Source organism: Podarcis cretensis (assembly GCF_951804945.1).
Source record: "Podarcis cretensis genome assembly, chromosome: 12".
In the NCBI taxonomy this organism is placed as follows: domain Eukaryota; kingdom Metazoa; phylum Chordata; class Lepidosauria; order Squamata; family Lacertidae; genus Podarcis; species Podarcis cretensis.
Window position 1 is genome coordinate 55,092,179 of NC_137181.1, and position 20,071 is coordinate 55,112,249.

At 45.5% G+C, this 20,071-nt stretch overlaps 1 protein-coding gene and 1 long non-coding RNA gene across 3 annotated transcripts in view; both read left to right on the plus strand.

The window, feature by feature from the left end:
• Positions 1–20,071, plus strand: part of LOC307199701 — a 401,509-nt gene that overhangs the window by 141,787 nt on the left and 239,651 nt on the right. The gene's annotated exons all lie outside the window — the stretch shown is intronic.
• Positions 1–20,071, plus strand: part of ITPRID1 (ITPR interacting domain containing 1) — a 78,172-nt gene that overhangs the window by 35,629 nt on the left and 22,472 nt on the right. For both annotated transcript variants that reach the window (XM_079947524.1, XM_079947523.1), the window contains exons 7-9: positions 256–458; positions 2,865–3,430; positions 6,414–6,468. In XM_079947524.1, coding sequence (XP_079803650.1) covers positions 256–458; positions 2,865–3,430; positions 6,414–6,468 — 824 coding nt within the window. The remainder of the gene's footprint in view (positions 1–255; positions 459–2,864; positions 3,431–6,413; positions 6,469–20,071) is intronic.

A 20,071-nucleotide genomic window follows, 5' to 3' on the forward strand; every position in this document is an offset into this window, starting at 1 on the left:
TGTAGTACAGCAACATCTAAAGAGTACCACATTGATCACTGCTCATCTAGCTCCACAATACAGACATGAGCTAGGAAGAGGAAGAAGGAAGAATAATATCCAGTTAAATCGTGCTCAGAGTAGGTCCATTGAAATCAGCAGAGTTACATGCATTGATTTGACTGAGTATGATTTATTCTGGATATATTTTAGCGTAGTGAAATGAAATAACATATCAAGCCAGCAGCATAATTTATGTGGTTGTTTTCTCTATAGTGTCACTGAATGGTTAGATTTCTCGGAAAAGGATCCAGTTGAGATTCTGCTGGATTTGGGGTTTGGTACAGATGAGCCGGATATCTGCACTAAAATCCCTTCCCGGTTCATCAGTTGTGCTTCCATAGCTAAAGGAATCAACATCCGTGTCTTCATTGAAGCTCAAAGAAAACGAATGGATATAGAAAGCCCCAATTTATGTGGTAAGTAAATGAAAATAATAGAATAATAGAAGGTTTTGCTGAGGGGGGAAAGATCAGGAGAATAAATCTTATTATAACCATCAAACACTTTGAGAGGTTAGTCCAGTGGACTATTCATTGAAATCAATTGAGATATCTGCACTTAATAAATATGGCAAGGTATTTTTGGACAGCAGCCAGCTTTGAGTGTCTGAAAGGGTTGTCATTATGGCCGCCTCTGATTCAGAATTGCTTTCTATGTAAGCCCATTCAATCAGACTATAGCTGAAAATAATACTCTGCTTCGATAATGAAAGGAGAATCTGACCCACTATATCTATACTGTATAGTATACTGAATTTGTACTGAATCCTGTGAGGGTTCGAACACTCATTGGCTGAGCTAGGATGATGTCAAAAAATGTTCAATCAGAGAAAGAAGCTGTTAGAATGTTCGAAATCTAGTTTCTGTAAGAGAAGAAGAAGTTGTCGGTATGGCTTGCGCTAATATGAAGTTCAGTTTGTCGGGCTATTTAGTTTAGGGCCAAGTTGAAATGCAAGAATACAATGTAATGCTGGAATTCAGAAGAATAGAAGATGGAGAATTCACTGCTTATCCTCCTTAAGAGGTCAATTACAATAGATTAACAAACACAACAGGTCAACAAATGTTACTTTAGCCATGTGGAAAATTTGCTTTTCTGTTACTAGCAAAATTGTATAGCAGCTGCTGCTTAAATGGCACAACCACTCAGACAAGGACTGATTGTGTGGGCCTTGACCAAAAGCTGAAGTGGTTGGGCCATTTATATGTTATCCCTTTCTACATAGCAGCAGCTCTCAGAAGACCAACTCTTTGGTAGCTTCTAAAAAGGTTGTTTAATATGAGGTGCTTTGTTAGCTTTTAGTTTGTAGAATGTGTGTGGGAGGTAGGGATGGGGAGAAATTTGATTCAGTTCACACTTAAAGGCAGATCTATCAAATTCATACTTTTGGAAACAAATGAGAACCAAAGCACAGACATTCTTCAAAATTCACACTTGCTCAAATTTTGAGATACAGTTCTTCAACCAAGCAATGGTTACCAATAAATAAATAAATAAATAAATAAATAAATAAATAAATAAATAAACAAACAAACTGTTAGGGAAAGGCATGCATTAAAATTAATATACAAAAATGCATTATATCAAGGAAAGTTGATTGAAAAGTGTATACCGTAGTCAAAGCTACATACAAACATGTGCTTATTCAGAGAAATATTCACTAAATGTTGATGAATTTTCATGAGGATTATGTGTGCATGCAAAAAACCCACAAACTGCTGCAGAAATGTGGACAACTGAATTTAAAATGGGGAAAAAATGAGAAACTGAAAGAATTGAAATCAGCAGATCCTTCCATCTTTGGGGCAGGTAAAAAAATCCTCCCTAGGTGGTGATAATATGACTTTGCCCATTTCTGATTTTCAAAGATCAAAGAGCCCCTTTTTCTTTTATTCTAAGCATCCTAAAATTGACACACAGGTTTAATGTAAATGTGATAAGTGTTAAAGAAAATCTGGAGTGTGTGCTTCAGGGTTTTATTGCCGAGTGAAGCATGGTTAATGAAAAGTCCAAGTCTCTGATTCACCTCTGCAAATACCCAGATTACACTCAATTAATAGTTCCCTCTGAGAGATCTTTATCATGGCAAAGGTTCTCTCCTGAGGCCATTTCCCTCACTGCAATCCATAAATGGTTGGACCATGGGAGTCCTTTTAACAACAGCATGTTTCCCTCTGTCAGGGTTGCTGATGCATGTGTTCTAACGTTACACATGATTAGGAATGAATGAATCTGCCAATTCTGGTTTCTTACAGTTTCTTACAGTTGTTCATTTTTCCATTTTTAAGTTCAGTTCACTCCATTTCTACATCAGTCTACATTTTTAAGAAGTCTGCACAAAAAAATCATATGCATTTTATTCACAGTTTTCCTAAAGCGTGCAATTTCATAAGCCATTTATCCCAATCGAATGTATTCATTAATATATAACACATCATCATTAATTTATTTATTTCGTATGCATTTTGGGACCAATTTTCCCCAAACGCACATAGTTTTTGTACACATTTTGGGGGTTGAGAACTGCACCACAAAATTCAAAGAAGGGCAAATTTCAAAGGAATTTCAGGTCTGATTCATAAAATAGAGCTGCCAAACGTTTATTTTACATATAATAGACATATAACTATGTACAACATGTGTGACAGCCACAAAGCTCTGCGGCAGCAACCACATTGCAGTGTTAACTATACGATCTGAGTTTAGAGATTGAGCGTTGTCTGTCTTCAGCTTGTTGTATGAAGCCTGGAAGCTTTCTAGGTTTGGTCTGCAACTAAACAAACAAATGCATAAGTTTTGTTTTCATCTGTCTCAAACGTCAGGACGTTTTCGGCAATTGGAAGTCCTGGATCATGTGACGAGCGCCTTTTCTTCTTTGCTGAATGACATCAACACCCTGCATCATAAGTCGGAAGAGAGAACTGGAGAGGGGAATTGTGCAGTGGGCTCTCCGAAGCGGAAACTTGTGGTCACACAGGCAAAGAGGAGGAGAATAGGTCAACTCCTGAGAAAAGTGTCCAGGCAGACAACATTGCATGGCCCTCAAGTGTACCGAAATGCTGGCACATGCCAGGCCAAAGAAGACAATTCTTCTGTTGATGTGGACCTGCACATGGCAATGAGGACTGGCTTGTCTGAAAATCCTGCCTTGGTCCCTCTGAAAGAAGAACCGTTTCCAAGTGAGAAGGAGGCAAAGACTCCACAATCCATAGCAAGCAAACCTTGGGTGTTGCCTCACCTTCCAGTGAAACTGCCTCATCTTCCTTCCACCTCTGAGATGCTCATTAAAGACAGACCACGCAAAGAACCCAATATCCTTTTGACCCATGCGCTCAGGAGAGTGTCTAGCTTAAACTGCAAGCCTTCAGATTCCTTTGAAATGGAGGAGGTAAGACAGATTGCTGTGTGTTGTGCATAGATAGGTGATGGAGGCACAGAGGAAAGTTGGTTTTGGTGTACATCTTAATTTAAAATAGTTCTACGCCACTTTCCAGTCAATGCTAGCCCAAAGTGGCTTATAGCAGTAAAAAAAATAAAGTAAACCATAAAATAGATCATTGTTACAAAATTTATGGGTTAAACCACAGAGCCTAGGACTTGCCGATCAGAAGGTCGGCGGCTCAGTCCCTGCTCCTGCTAACCTAGCAGTTTGAAAGCACGTCAAAGTGCAAGTAGATAAATAGGTACTGCTCTGGCGGGAAGGTAAATGGCGTTTCCATGCGCTGGTCTGGTTCGCCAGAAGCGGCTTAGTCATGCTGCCCACATGACCTGGAAGCTGTACGCCAGCTCCCTCGGCCATTAAAGCGAGATGAGCACTGCAACCCCAGAGTCAGCCACGACTGGACCTAATGGTCGGGGGTCCCTTTACCTTTACCTTTATATAAAAGAATAAAACTCATCCAATGAATTAGAAATCCATAGGCCTTGAAACATAACTCTCGACCCAGCCCACCCAGTGTCAATTTCATTTTACCAGTCTTCAGTTCATCACATTTCTGTATCAATTTGTGATTTTGTCAGGAAGTCCTGAAACAATCCTCCTTTTTGTATGTAATTTCTCCTAATATACTTATGCTGTTTTCACCAATATATGCACACTTAGGCACATTCTTCACCCCCCAACACAGTGGTACCTCAGGTTACATACGCTTCAGGTATGTAACCTGCTAACCCAGAAATAGTGCTTCAAGTTAAGAACTTTGCTTTAGGATGAGAACAGAAATCATGCTCCGGCAGTACAGGGGCAGCAGGAGGCCCCATTAGCTAAAATGGTGCTTCAGGTTAAGAACAGTTTCAGGTTAAGAACGGACCTCCGGAACGAATTAAGTACTTAACCCGAGGTACCACTGTATACCAATTTTTGTACACAATTTTTTTGTTTGTTGAAGTGTGTACATTTCAAATAATAGGTGAGTTTTGGTTCACCACATTGTTTTGGGAAGGGCAAGTCAGGAAGAAAGAAAACCATATTTCTTCATTCTGTACTGGAGAGTGGTGACTGGAAGATTGGAAGTCGGTTACAAGTCTTGCCAGCTTGTTCACCAAGCAGAAGTTTAGAAATAGCATGCCATTTGGGGATTGATGTGATACTAGCAACATCCTTGTTTTTAGATGCTAGCCTGTGAGCGTTATAGTATGACATAATCACTGAACGATTATTTCCTATCATTAGCTATGCATGCTAATTTTGGGTCGTTATGGGTTCGGGTGTTTATGAGAGATGCCTTTATGATTTAAAGTGTGAAGAGGGCAATATTTTCAAGCAGTTTGAGAAGAAGACACCCTCCCCAAAACCCCTCAGTATACCACCCCAATACTTCATTCACTTTATTGTGCTCAATTCTAAAGGTGCTTGCAGAAATATTTAAGATTCTTCATCAGAAGGTTGGCGGTTTGAATCCCCGCGACGGGGTGAGCTCCCGTTGCTCGGCCCCTGCTCCTGCCAACCTAGCAGTTCGAAAGCACGTCAAAGTGCAAGTAGATAAATAGGTACCGCTCTGGTGGGAAGGTAAACGGTGTTTCCGTGCGCTGCTATGGTTCACCAGAAGCTGGCCACATGACCCGGAAGCTGTACACCGGCTCCCTCGGCCAATAAGGCGAGATGAGCACCACAACCCCAGAGTCGTCTGCAACGGGACCTAATGGTCAGGGGTCCCTTTACCTTTACCTTGAGACTGTACCAAGAAAAGTGCTGCCAGTTGTTATACAAGCCCTTGGTTCTCTGGCCAATGACTGGGGCCATGCTGATTTCCCTCCTCCTCTCTGTAGCTACAAGATATGGAAGACAAGTGTGAATAAAGACTTGGATGCAGCAGACTGAGAAAGGACATCTCTGCATCAAACTAAGTCGTCTGCCTCCCTGTCACCTGCTTGTGGGACATGAAGGTGACAGAGATGACCAGGGCATAATTTGATACGGAGATGTTTCATCAGAAAATGAGAGGGGCCCCTCAACTGTAGCAATTGCCTTCTCTGCAGTGCATTGTTCATAGCCTCCACTCTGGGTAATGCCCAAATAGTTCTTAGGGGCAAAATGAAAGCCATAAAGACCTGACCATTCATATTCACACTATGAACCATGATTAATTTTTCTCAGCCCTCATTGGGCTGTTTTGGGGAAGGAGGGGGTTGCCCTTAGGGGTTTTTTTAATCCACTCATGCTCATCCCTCCTTCTTGTTTCTCAGTGTTTTGCATTCTGGCAGCACAAATGGAGGCCAATCCATTTGGGTGAATAAGGCCCTACCCCACCCCCCTCAAACTACCCTCAGCCAGTCACCACCTGCATTCTTACTCACAACTAGTCCAGAGAGTGAGCTTCCTCCTCCTTATTCCCAGTTTCCCAGTTTTGTAAATGTAGAACTCAACAGAGAAGAGGATGGAGACAAATCTAGAATTAATTGGCTCCACATATTTGGCTCTGGCATCCAACAGCTGCAGGTCTCCCCCCTTGCCAGTCTCAATGGGCACCAGCCTACCATTGGCACTCAACACTTGATTTTTCTATTTGAGAGATTTCCACTAGGCAAAAATGTGCTTTGACTTGACAATAGTATCACGTGGAACAGATCTGTGTTATAAACTCGTAACTTTTCTTTTTTTCTTTTTTTCTTTTTATTGTAATTCTTTGTTCTTTCTGTTAAAAAATCTTAATAAAATATTATTAATATATATATATATATGAACTCGTAACTTACAGCCCCAAACCCAAGTTCTATTTTCAAAGACACATCAACAACAGAAGAACATTCAGCGTTGCTTTGTTCAGTGTTGTTTTAGTTTGAAATCCTAATGTCAAAGTGAAGAAATATACTTTTAATAGTGAACAAAAACGAGCTGCTTTAAGGAGTGTTTCCCCCCTCTCCTGTCGCAGATCCAGAGCTTTGAGGATGAATCTTCCTGGGGAAATCCTCTTGAAAGCACTTCAGGTGGGTATTAGCAACCATAATTGCTCTATAACTTTTTGCAAATTTGCCGTATGTGAGAGCCTTGGAAATGGAAATGCCAGAGATATGGACTGAGTGGTCAACCAATACATCACAACCATCACAACTTGATGTCTTTATTCAACATATAAACCCTCTCTGTTTTGAAGGAGAGTTTCATATGGATGGATGGGATTCTAGTAAGAGACAAGTTGTAAATGGGTAGAAGAGTGGGATGGGAGTAAACAAAAGAGATTGCAGGAAGTATCTTCTTTTCAGTAGACTTTGATTGTTGGTGTTCCTAAGATGTGTTTTCTGAGTAATTCTTACTTGCTAGAAGGTAGGAAGTAGAGCCTAAGATTTCATGGTTGAGTTACACCAGAGATATGTGGCTTGCTGTTTGCACCATTAGCCAGTCCACTCTGCTACTAGCTCTGCATTGTTTTTTGTTCTGTATAAGCAATGTCGTCATCATATTGGTCAACCAGTTAGATCTGCTCTTAGTTGCGTGCTGTGCAAGCTTTCAACTGCATCCAAAGTCTCACGAAAATCTATGCCTGAATTGTGGTAGAACTGGGACCTACATTAGGTACCTTGTGGAGGTGTCAAATGCAAATGCCTAGACAGCCTTCAGTTAGCATCATAAAATACCACCAGGTAATAATGTATGGAGTGGGACATGGGTGGCGCTGTGGTCTAAACCACAGAGCCTAAGACTTGCTGATCAGAAGGTCGGCAGTTCAAATCCCCACGGTGGGGTGAGCTCCTGTTGCTCGGTCCCTGCACCTGCCCACCTAGCAGTTCGAAAGCACATCAAAGTGCAAGTAGATAAATAGGTACCACTCCAGCAGGAAGGTAAATGGTGTTTCCGTGCTCTGGTTTCGCCAGAAGCGGCTTAGTCATGCTAGCCACATGACCCGGAAGCTGTACGCTGGCTCCCTTTCCAATAAAGCAAGATGAGCGCCGCAACCCCAGAGTCGTCCGCGATTGGACCTAACAGTCAGGGGTACCTTTACCTTTAATAATGTATGGATTTCATATGTGTTAGTTACAGCAGTCATGGCCTGCCTGCCAGCCTGCCCATAAGGTGAGGGGAAACTGTCACATGGGGGGGGAGCAGAATCTGAAGAGGTATACCTGTACAGGAACCCTGCCCAGTCTGCTACTTCTTCTGGTGGCCGAGAAGTGGCACTGGTTTTTAGCCAGATCTCATGAGATCTTACAGAAATCTTTGAGATCTGGGCACCATTATTGCAGGTAGGGAGAAAGAAGGGAGACTTTTGCCACCCAGCAGCATGGTGGTGTAGTGGCAGGTGGCTGTTTCACCTCAGGTGGTGAATAATAGTAATAATAATAATAATAATAATAATAATAATAATAATAATAATAATATATTATTTATACCCCGCCCGTCTGGCTGAGTTTCCCCAGCCACTCTGTGCGGCTCCCAATGGAGTGTTAAAAACAATACAGCATTAAATATTTAAAACTTCCCTAAACAGGGCTGCCTTCAAATGTCTTTTAAAAACAAGATAGCTGCTTATTTCCTTGACATCTGAAGGGAGGGTGTTCCACAGGGCAGGAGCCACTACCGAGAAGGCCCTCTGTCTGGTTCCCTGTAACCTCACTTCTCGCAATGAGGGAACTGCCAGAACGCCCTCGGCACTGAACCTCAGTGTCTGGGCAGAACGATGGGGGTGGAGACGCTCCTTCAGGTATACTGGACCAAGGCCATTTAGGGCTTTAAAGGTCAACACCAGCACTTTGAATTGTGCTTGGAAACGTACTGGGAGCCAATGCAGATCTCTCAGGACCGGTGTTGTGTGGTCTCGGTGGCCACTCCCAGTCACCAGTCTAGCTGCTGCATTCTGGATTAGTTGCAGTTTCTGGGTCACCTTCAAAGGTAGCCCCATGTAGAGCACATTGCAGTAGTCCAAGTGGGAGATAACTAGAGCATGCACCACTCTGGTGAAATGGGACACACTGTCCCTAACAGCAGTGATCAGATAGAGAAATGCTGTGGTCCAGGTAAGGAGGTCCAGGTGACATTGCTTGGTTTTCCTATAAGGACAGGCAGCTTGGGCTGAAAGTAAGGGTAAGAAAATGGTCTGTGCAAATGATGATGGCTCCATCACTTCCATTTGTGTTGTGCGAATGAATATGCCATAACCAAAGATGATGTTGCGACTCACAATGAACATTGACTAGAACCCACAGGTTGGGAGACATACTTCAGCATATATAATATTTGCACGGCCGCAGCATGGTGTTTGTTCGTTATGACTAATTCTAGGCAGCCCCAGCATGCAACTTCATGGGCTGGCTTATTTAAAAGGCAAGGTGAGCGTTGGATGAAACATACGTGCTTGTAATGGTTATAAGGGGTTACTTGTGCGTAAGTTGCCGTTACTTTCGGCTAGATTGCCTGGCTAACCATGCCTCGGCTGACAGCCCTTCACTCCATGGCCGTTCAGTCGCTTGCAGTATCCGTCAGTGGGCGTTTCTTGAACCTCTTCCAGCATAGAAGTTGTTTGACGCCAAGTCTCCGCCTACTCTCCCTGCGCGGAACTCTTCTGCACAAGGAAAGAGTGGGCAGAGGTGTGCCCGTGCTCTCTCCACTAGTTTCGGGCGAAGAGTCTTGCAGACCCCTCTCCGAATCCTCCATCTCCCTCCCTTCTCTGCTGGTGTTGCGCTGAATTCCTTCCCCTCTGCTGGTCCCCTCTTCTGCATCGCTCGGGAGCCTTGCCTCCACCTCTCGCTCCGATGTCAGTTCCCTGACAGTGCTGGATGGCAGAAATTCAAAAGGTGGCATTTGCCATATTAGGCAGGTGAGTTTGAACATAGCGATTAACTGAGCTCAGAAGCAGTCGGTCAAGCAGATAAGTGGGGAGCAGGATGAAAGCATCTGAGCCTGTGCTGGAATGACCAGTTGCTCAAACTTAAACATCATGTGACCCTAACTGAATGGATAACTGCAGGACCAAACTCTTGCCATCTGGTGGTGCTGCCAGAATTCCTTGGTGTTTGTTGTGTAGAATGGCAGACCCAGCCCTGTGGAAATTCCTGCAAGCTGAGGTTCAGCAGGAATATCTGTCTTTTTTAAGACATCTCCTAAAAACTTATTCAGATGTGGCTTTGCAGTATCTTCCCCCCCCCCCGTACTAACCAGTATTTAGGGACGCGGTTGGTGCTGTGGGTTAAACCACAGAGCCTAGGACTTGCCAGTCAGAAGGTCGGCAGTTCAAATCCCCACGGCGGGGTGAGCTCCTGTTGCTCGGTCCCTGCTCCTGCCCACCTAGCAGTTCGAAAGCACATCAAAGTGCAAGTAGATAAATAGGTACCACTCCAGCAGGAAGGTAAATGGTGTTTCCGTGCTCTGGTTTCACCAGAAGCGGCTTAGTCATGCTAGCCACATGACCCGGAAGCTGTACGCTGGCTCCCTTGCGGTTCGGCGGTTCGAATCCCCATGAAAGGGTGAACTTCCATTGCTCGGTCCCTGCTCCTGCCAACCTAGCAGTTCAAAAGCACATCAAAGTGCAAGTAGATAAATAGGTACTGCTCTGGTGGGAAGGTAAACGGCGTTTCTGTGCACTGCTCTGGTTCGCCAGAAGTGGCTTAGTCATGCTGGCCACATGACCCGGAAGCTGTATGCCGGCTCCCTCAGCCAATAAAGTGAGATGAGCACCACAACCCCAGAGTCGGTCACGACTGGACCTAATGGTCAGGGGTCCCTTTACCTTTACCCTTTAAGGTGCTACTGGAAGGAATTTTTTTTTTATTTTGTTTCCATAATTAAAAAAAAAGTCTTATTTCAAAACAGAGCTTTGAAATGAGATTTTTTTTGTCCCGAGACTTCAGGTATGGGATGAGTTAATTATTCCAAACTCCCCCTGCTCTAATTCATGTACTTTAAATCTGGCCATATTTATAAGAGTTGGTTAGGGGTACAGACTACGCTGTATGGTAGATCTAACTGAGCATGAAAGAGGAAGATTACAGACCGAGTATTTTGGTTATGTAGAGATGATGAAAATACTTTCCAATGTACCTGGGTCCCTTAGCTCTAGGACCAGGCCTCCGTCCTCATCCAGTTGTTCAAAATTTTGCACACACCCCACCCCTCATGCAGTGAAATACCATTTCTTGGCTGCTGTGAGCTGTTTCTCTTAGCTTTTCCCTTTGCCAAGAATCTTGATGCTCCTTTCGTCTTTCCTTCCCCTTGAGCCGATTGCAGAGACTTAATTCTAAAAGACACTCAAACCCCAAGCATCTCTAGATAACTTCCAAGGAATACCGGAGTGTTTTAGAGCAATTTGTGTGTGTGTGTGTGTGTGTGTTCTACACAAAATATTACAATTTTTATTAGGCAATTTTATCATTGTTATAAATAAGTAATTGTACTGGGGAGAAGGGATAATCCTTATTTAATTAAATTCATCTATACTCCCAGGTTGGCAGCAACCAGACATATGTGAGACTAATACCCACAGCCTGCCTTGTATGCATGTGCAATTAAAAATTCACTCTACAGTAGCACTGGCAGTTTAGTGTTGCTTTTGGCATTTACAAATTCTTTTATTTTGTGACTTTTTTCCCACCATACACATATGCTGGAGCAGATGTTGCTTATTTGTTGTTTATTCAAATCTGTAAGCTCTGGCAGCAAACGCCATTGTTCTGTAATGAAGCTTTGCTCACTGTCCTGTATTAGGGAGGCCCAGCAAATGTCTGACGGGCACTTAGCTCCCAGCAGAAGGATGTACGCATTTTACCAGCAATTTATACATCCATTTGAGGATCCTGGCTGCGGGGCAGTGCAAAGGAATGGAAAGGCACAGAGCATAGGGAAGATCAGGGCAGCCTGGTCGTAGGGGCCTTGTCTTTTATTTTCACCCGAACTTACCTGGTGTGCAGATTCGCGGTTCAGCACCTGGGAACAGAGTTGTTATTGCACACCAGTGCTTTCCCCCTTTCAGCTGGCTTTTGGGGAGGATGTGAAGGTGACTAAGATAGCATGTGGCTGAAAATTCAGCAGCAGCAGCAGCAACCCATAATTGTAACAGGTATGGCATTTGTGTGTGTTGGTATCCATCAACACCAACGCCAGTGTGGTGTAGTGGTTAAGAGCAGTAGACTCGTAATCTGGTGAACCGGGTTCGCTTCCCCGCTCCTCCACATGCAGCTGCTGGGTGACCTTGGGCCAGTCACACTTCTCTGAAGTCTCTCAGCCCCACTCATCTCACAGACTGTTTGTCGTGGGGGAGGAAGGGAAAGGAGAATGTTAGCCGCTTTGAGACTCCTTCGGGTAGTAATAAAGCGGGATATCAAATCCAAACTCTTCTTCTTTGGGCTTGTCCCCCTGCCTCTTCCCCCCTCCACCCCAGGCAGCTTTTTCCAAGGGGGCCCTGACCAAAGAAGGAACGGCTGATCCCCAAACCAGCTCTGCTAATGCAAGAACATCCGTTGGCTGAAAAGCCCCCTTTGCAGCCCGAGAGGCAATCAATCAGAGAAAGTAACCACCTCCATCTGGCACACGGTAGCCTGGGTACTCACTTCCGCAGCCTTTTGCGATTCATCTTGTCCCAACAAGTGGTGCCAGGGACCAAGCCGCACTCGAGTCTTTCCAGCAGCTGGGTACGTTTACCTCCCCAGCCTGCTGAGCTGACATATTAGCTCCCCTGACTTATTGAGTGGCAATGCTTTTAATTATCACACCTTCCCTTCCTCCTCCTCCTCCTCCTTGCGATCTCTTTCACGTACAGTTTGGCACCATGGGAATATCTGCAGAAGGCAATCAGCATTTTTCTTAATTGACTGTGTTCCAATAGTGTGAATCCTGTTTATTATCCTCCCGTAAAGTACATATGGGAACGATTGCTTGATGGCGAGAAAGAGTGCCACAATCATTTCCCTGTTTCTGATGGCGGCGGGCAAGTTGTGTTGGTTTTCACAGATGGTAGTTGCTTGCCAAAAGCTAAAGATGGGCAAAAGGTATTATGTGTGCACTTATTATTTAAAATCTCTCTTCCCCTCCCCCCAGTCACATTTCTTCAAATCACGTCTCTTAAATTTCCTATGAAGTCCTATGGTTTGCATAGTTTATCTGAAAATATCTGCATGTTGACGAATAATGGGCAGGAATAAATAGAATGATGTTTAATGCATGGTCCTTACCATTTGATAGGATTGGCTATTGGTTTTTCTTTTTAAAAATCTGGTATAAGAGAGAGCACCACAACATTTCATAGTTCCCTGTCTTTCTTTCTTTCCCAGTTGTTACGTCTTGTCCACTTACACCCTTGCCTAATATTTTTGAGCTGTAACATAACCTCATAGAATTATGGGATATAACTGCATTGGCAGATGCAATTGCAATAGGCTGGCGCTAAACATCTGAGAGGTTGAGTATCCCAGGTCACCATCAAACATCTGGAAATAGCAGAGGGATGCCAATTTGCAGTGATTTCCTCATAAGCCTGCCTCCCACCTAGAGCCAGGGTTCCAGATGTTTATTTGCCACATCTCTGGGAAGACTGACATGGAAGAAGGAGAATGCTCCAGCAGGATAGAAGCAATGAGTGAGAAGAGGGGTAAGCATAGCCCTCTTGCCTGCATCTTCTCCTCAAGAAATGGGCCCATGTCCTCCTTTCCACCAAGAACCTCAAGATGGTGGTCATAGTTCTCCCCATTTTGTTCTAGCAAAAACCCAGGTCAGGCTAACTGGTTCAAGATCACCTAAAGCAGCCTTTCTCAACCTGTGGTTCCCTAGATGTTGTTGAACTACAACTCCCATCACCCCTAGCTACCAAGGCCAGAGCTCAGGGATGATGGGAGTTGTAGTCCAACAACATCTGGGGACCCACAGGTTGAGAACCGCTGACCTAGAGAGTTTCATGATTGAGTGGGGATGAGAACCCTGGTCTCCTAGGTCCTAGTCTGTCACTATGACCACTTCACTGATCCCCAGTGAGAGGGTAACAACATAGTTCTCCCTGTGGTTTTTATGGCATGCTCTCGTCACCTGTAGAGGTAGCATCTGCAAGGTAGCAATGTCAAACATCGATGTAGGGCAGAACCCAATGGCTTTTACTCAGGGTAGACCCACTGAGATTAATGAACACGCTAGCTCTATTCATTGCACTAGGACTACTTTGAGTAAAACATCATTGAACACCATCCACAACTTCCCCATCTATGGCTGTCCAATGCCAGAGTCATCCAGACCATTGGGTGAGGAGGGATAGTGAATAACTGCAGCCAGAGCAAGTCTTACAAACTTATCAAAGGTTCTCTCCCAGTCCTACCTGCAGGTGCCAGGGAGGGATTCATAGAATCATAGAATCTTAGAACTGGGAGAGAACCAAGGGTCATCTAGTCCAACCCCCTGCCATGCAGGAATCTCAGCTAAAGCATCCATGATAGATGGCCATCCAACATCTGCTTAAAAATCTACAAGGAAGGAGAGTCCACCACCTCTAGTGGGAGTCTGTTCCACTGCCAAACAGCTCTTACTGTCAGAAAATTTTTCCGAATGCTTAACTGGAATCTCCTTTCTTGTAACTTGGAGCCATTGCCTCGAGTCCTACCCTCCAGAGCAGGAGAAAACAAGCATGCTCCCTCTTTCATGTGACAATCCTTAAGATATTTGAAGATAGCTATCATGTCTCCTCTCAGTTCCCTCTTTTCCAGGCTAAACATACCCAGCTCCTTCATGCACTCCTCGTAAGGCTTAGTTTCCAGACCCTTGATCATTTTGGTTGCCCTCCTCTGCACACACTCCAGCTTGTCAGCATCCTTCTTAAATTGTGGTGCCCAGAATTGGACACAGTGTGGTCTGACCAAAGCAGAATAGAGTGGTACTACAGTGGACGCTCGAATTGCGAACGTGATCTGTACGGGAGGTACGTTCGCAACCCACAGCATTCGCAACCTGCAGCGCCGCGTCTGCGTGGGTTGCGATTCGGCACTTCAGCGCATGCGCAAAGTGCGATTTAGCGCTTCTGTGCCTGCGCGACCGCCGAAACCCGGAAGTAACCTGTTCCAGTACTTCTGGGTTTCAGCGTGTCCGTAACCCGAGAAAACACAACTTGAAGCGTCTGTAACCCGAGGTATGACTGTATTTCTTCCCTTACTTCAGTTGATGAACCCGGGACCTTCTGCATGCAAAGTAGCTCTGCAACTGAACCATCGCCATTTCCTTAAGTTTGCAGCTTCAACGGCCGCTATTTAATGCCAGCTGTTCCTTCCTACTATCCACTGCTCCTCTGAAACAATCTTCCTTTTTTTCTCGTGTTTCATTTACATTACAGTGGTGCCCCGCAAGACGGATGCCTTGCAAGACGAAAAACCCGCTAGACGAAAGGGTTTTCCATTTTTCGAGGCGCTTCGCAAGATGAATTTCCCTATGGGCTTGCTTCGCAAGACGAAAACGTCTTGCGAGTCTTGCGAGTTTTTTCGCTTCCCCCCCTTTTTCTAAGCCGCTAAGCTGCTAATAGCTGCTAAGCCGCTAATAGGGGGGCTTCGCAAGATGAAAAAATCGCAAGACGAAGAGACTCGCGGAACGGATTCTTTTCGTCTTGCGAGGCACCACTGTACAGCCTTCAGGACCTTTTCACTCTGTTCACCAAATACTCTTCATGTTACAGTCAACACGATCATCAAGTGATGGCATTAGAAGGAAACAAATGTGTATGCCGTCTCTCTGTGTGTATGAAAAAGTCTACCGCCTAATCTAGGCAGAGAGGTTAACTGCATGGCTGAGCATCGTAACAAAGATTTAGGTGTTACAATGCACTGGGAATTTGCCAGCCTTAAGTCTGATGTGCAAAAGGTCTTCATCCTGTCCAAATGAATTCATGTGTGACTCTCCTAATGTCACCGGCAGCCTGCCATGGGTCCCAGGGTCCCTCTACCACATTACCATGCTGTTTTGCTCGCTAGTCAAAATGAGCATGTCACATTGTCACTCAATGATACTGAGCTTCCAACTTTGCCTTCCCCTCTCCTTGCCTGCAAATAATCCCTGGCCGCCTCGCTACGATCCCGGTTGCCTCATGTTGGGAATGTGAGGGGAAAGATGTGGCCGTGGACGCTCACAAAATCCTAAAGAGTTGAAGTGCTTTGGGGAAAGCCTCAAGCTAATCTCAGACGTTGCTTTTCCTCTGCGGCAGGAGATTGACGTATCGGCCTCTTTGCAGAGCTCAATCGAGGTCTGGCTTAGATGAAATCAAGATAAAAGGAACCGCCGTCTCAAATATTAATCACCTTCCTTGACTAAGAACATAAGAAGAGGCCCACTGGATCAGACAAGCAGTCTGTCTGGTCCAACATCCAGTTTCCATAGTGGCCAACTGGCCAGGCTAGAAGATCTCTGGTCTTCGGTCTCTGGTCTTCAGTGGCATGTGGCCCCTGAATCCTGAAGGCTGCATATGGCCGTCCTAGCTGATAGCCAATGATAGGCTTATTCTGTGCAACAAAGCGACGCGGGTGGCGCTGTGGGTTAAACCACAGAGCCTAGGACTTGCCGATCATAAGGTTGGTGGTTCAAATCCCCACGACCGGGTGAGCTCCCGTTGCTCGTTCCCTGCTCCTGCCAACCTAGCAGTTCGAAAGCACGTCAAAGTGCAAGTAGATAAATAGGGAAGGTAAACGGCATTTCCATGTGCTGCTCTGGTTCGCCAGAAGCAGCTTAGTCATGCTGGCCACATGACCCGGAAGCTGTCTGCGGACAAACGCCGGCTCCCTCAGCCAATAAAGCAAGATGAGCGCCGCAACCCCAGAGTCGGTCATGACTGGACCTAATGGTCAGGGGTCCCTTTACCTTTACCTATGCAACAGGAGTGGGGAATCTGTGGCCCACCAAATGTTCCTGGGCTGCATTTCCCATCAGCCCCAGCCAGCAGAAGCAGTAGGGGTGGTGTGTGGTAGTCACAGCTTAGCCACCCATCATCATCATCATCAGTTAAATTTATATACTGACCTTCACAGACCTGCGGGTCTCAGGGCAGTTCAAAATTCCTATATAAAAGCACAAAATGTATGATAAAAATGAGAACGAGAACTGAACAAACCTGCCCACTCTCCCTTCCCACAAGCACATTTAAAAGGGCATTGGAGGTCAACCAGCCAAAGGCCTGGTTGAAGAAGAACGTTTTCGCCTGTCGCCTAAAGGTGTATAATGTAGGCGCCAGAACCTCCCTGTGGAGATCATCTCACAAATGGGGAGCCACCACAGAAAAGGCCCTTTCTTGTGTTATCACCCTCCAGACCTCATGTGGAGGAGGCACATGAAGAAGAGCCTCTGATGATTCTTGCAGAGTCTGGGACGGTTTATATGGGGAAAGGTGGTCCTTGTGGTATTGTGGTTCTGAGCCATTTAAGGCTTTATAGGTCAAAACCAGTGCTTTGAATTGGGCCCAGATACTAATAGGCAGCCTACACAGTCAGGCCAGGATCATACCAAATCAAACCATTGGTCTAGTTGGTTCAATCCTGTGTGCCCTGACTGGTAGGAATTCTTTGGGGTTTCAGGCAGGAGTCCTTACCTCCCTGCTTGGAAATCCCATGGATTGAAGTTGGGACAAGGCATATATTCTGTCTCTGAGCTGTGGCTCTGGCATAGCAGTTTAAAAAAGGTAAAGGTAAAGGTACCCCTGCCCGTACGGGCCAGTCTTGACAGACTCTGGGGTTGTGCGCCCATCTCACTCTAGAGGCCAGGGGCCAGCGCTGTCCGGAGACACTTCCGGGTCACGTGGCCAGCGTGACATCGCTGCTCTGGCGAGCCAGAGCCGCACACGGAAACGCCGTTTACCTTCCCGCTGGTAAGCGGTCCCTATTTATCTACTTGCACCCGGAGGTGCTTTCGAACTGCTAGGTTGGCAGGAGCTGGGACCGAGCAGCGGGAGCGCACCCCGCCGCAGGGATTCGAACCGCTGACCTTTCGATCGGCAAGTCCTAGGCGCTGAGGCTTTAACCCACAGCGCCACCTGCGTCCCGGCACAGCAGTTTACTTGTGTGTAAAAAGTGAAAGCAACACATGAACTGGCTCTTACGTTTCTCTGGAACTCAATGAAAGGACAGCAGATTGCATTGCCTCTCCATGACAAAAGCCAACCATCCCTGCTTAAGAGTCTTGAATTGTGCAATGTTGTAGCACCCGTGGCCTACTGTGGCCACACCAAACTTTCTTGTGTTCATTCTCACATGTACATTGGACATATAGAAGTGGATGCATGGACTCAGATTCCTCCTCAGCTATCTCCTGTCTCTTCACTCATTGAATGATCAGCCTGATGACTGGGGAGTGGCGATTTGCATTGCCTAACCCAGTGCCGTGTCTACTTTACAATTTATTTATTTAGTTTGCTGCTGCTGCTGCCAAAATGGGGAGGATGGAGAAATTTTCTGGTGGGGAAAAATTAGACTCCCCCCCAACCCCCAACCCAGGGGTTAGCCACCTGGGCTTTAACATAACGTTGCTTCGTCCTGTCTTTTCTACAGTTGACAGTGAATAGTCTCTTCCTTCCATAAAGACTTTTCAGTTGTGGAATCCCCAACAACCCCAGTTCTCCCAGAACCATTTTTATCTCGCTTCCATTTCTTGGAAGCTGCGGGGGGTGAAGGTCTGCCGCAGCACCAATGGCATTTCTGCACTTCCAAACACTCACTGCTTTGTGTCTCATTTCATTAGAACTCGACACAGATGTCAGCCGGCTTTTTCACTGTTGGGCAAGGATTAGGAACTGGACTAAAGCCAGTTAGTGAGATGAAGATAATATGAACAACTGGGAAGGCAGGACACTGTGAGAAACTGACAAAGATGCATTACATACAGGAAATGGTCCAAAGCCATCTTTTAAGGTGGTTTGGCAACTTGGGGTTCTGTGGATAACCTCCCCATTATATTGGAACCAGTGGCAAAAATATGTTAAGATGCTTCCAATCCTTCCAAAATGGGTTTTAATATTATGCTTTTGCCTCTGAGATAATAATAATAATAATAAATAAATAAATAAATAAATAAATAAATAAATAAATAATAAGAATAAGAATAAGAATAAGAATAAGAATAATAATTTATTATTTGTACCCCACCCATCTGGCTGGGTTTCCCCAGCCACTCTGGGTGGCTTCCATAGAAACCAAAAATACAGTAAAATATCACAGATTAAAAACTTCCCTGAACAGGGCTGCCTTAAGATGTCTTCTGAATGTCAGGTAGTTTTTTATCGCTTTGCCATCTGATTCGAGGGCGTTCCACAGGGTGGGCGCCACTACCGAGAAGGCCCTCTGCCTGGTTCCCTGTAGCTTTGCTTCTCGCAATGAGGGAACCGCCAGAAGGCCCTCGGCGCTGGACCTCAGCGTCCGGGCAGAACGATGGGGGTGGAGACACTCCTTCAGGTATACTGGGCCGAGGCCGTTTAGGGCTTTAAAGGTCAACACCAGCACTTTGAATTGTGCTCGGAAATGTACTGGGAGCCAATGTAGGTCTTTCAAGACCAGTGTTATGTGGTCTCGGCGGCCACCCCCAGTCACCAGTCTAGCTGCCGCATTCTGGATTAGTTGTAGTTTCCGAGTCACCTTCAAAGGTAGCCCCACGTAGAGCGCATTGCAGTAGTCCAAGCGGGAGATAACTAGAGCATGCACCACTCTGGCGAGACAGTCCGCGGGCAGGTAGGGTCTCAGCCTGCGTACCAGGTGGAGTTGGTAGACAGCTGCCTTGGATACAGAATTGACCTGCGCCTCCATGGACAGCTGTGAGTCCAAAATGACTCCCAGACTGTGCTCCTGGTCCTTCAGGGGCACAGAATCCAAACTGGTCAAGGTCACCGCAGGTGCTTTTTGAAAGACCCTCAATTCCTCCCACCCTGAACTATACTTATCCTAGCCCTGCACCAGCACTGTAGCATCCTATCAAATCTGCACAAAATGGTGGGGAGAGAGATAGAAAGCATTGCAGTGGGGGTCATAGTTATTATTTTTGCTGCTGTTGTTGCTATGTATTACCCACCCTTTACTCTAAGGTCCCAGGATGGGTTGCAACGTTAAGACACAGCATTATTAATATAACGATATAATTTTATAATGGGACATGGGTGGCGCTGTGGGTTAAACCACAGAGCCTAGGACTTGCTGATCAGAAGGTCAGCAGTTTGAATCCCCGCAATGGGGTGAGCTCCCGTTGCTCGGTCCCTGCTCCTGCCAACCTAGCAGTTCAAAAGCACGTCAAAGTGCAAGTAGATAAATAGGTACCGCTCTGGCGGGAAGGTAAACGGCGTTTCCGTGCGCTGCTCTAGTTTGCCAGAAGTGGCTTAGTCATGCTGGCCACATGACCCGGAAACTGTACACCGGCTCCCTCGGCCAATAAAGCGAGATGAGCGCCACAACCCCAGAGTTGGCCACGACTGGACCAAACGGTCAGGGGTCCCTTTACCTATAATTTTATAATAATAATTACATATGTTATAATATATTATATAATTATATAGTTGTTAACTCTTTATTGTCAAAAGAGGACACTCGCAGTAGTTTCTACGGCTCTGAACCCCGACAAACACCCGTCCAGCATCCAGGCAGCTGTACTCTAGGCAGCAGTTGCAATAACCAC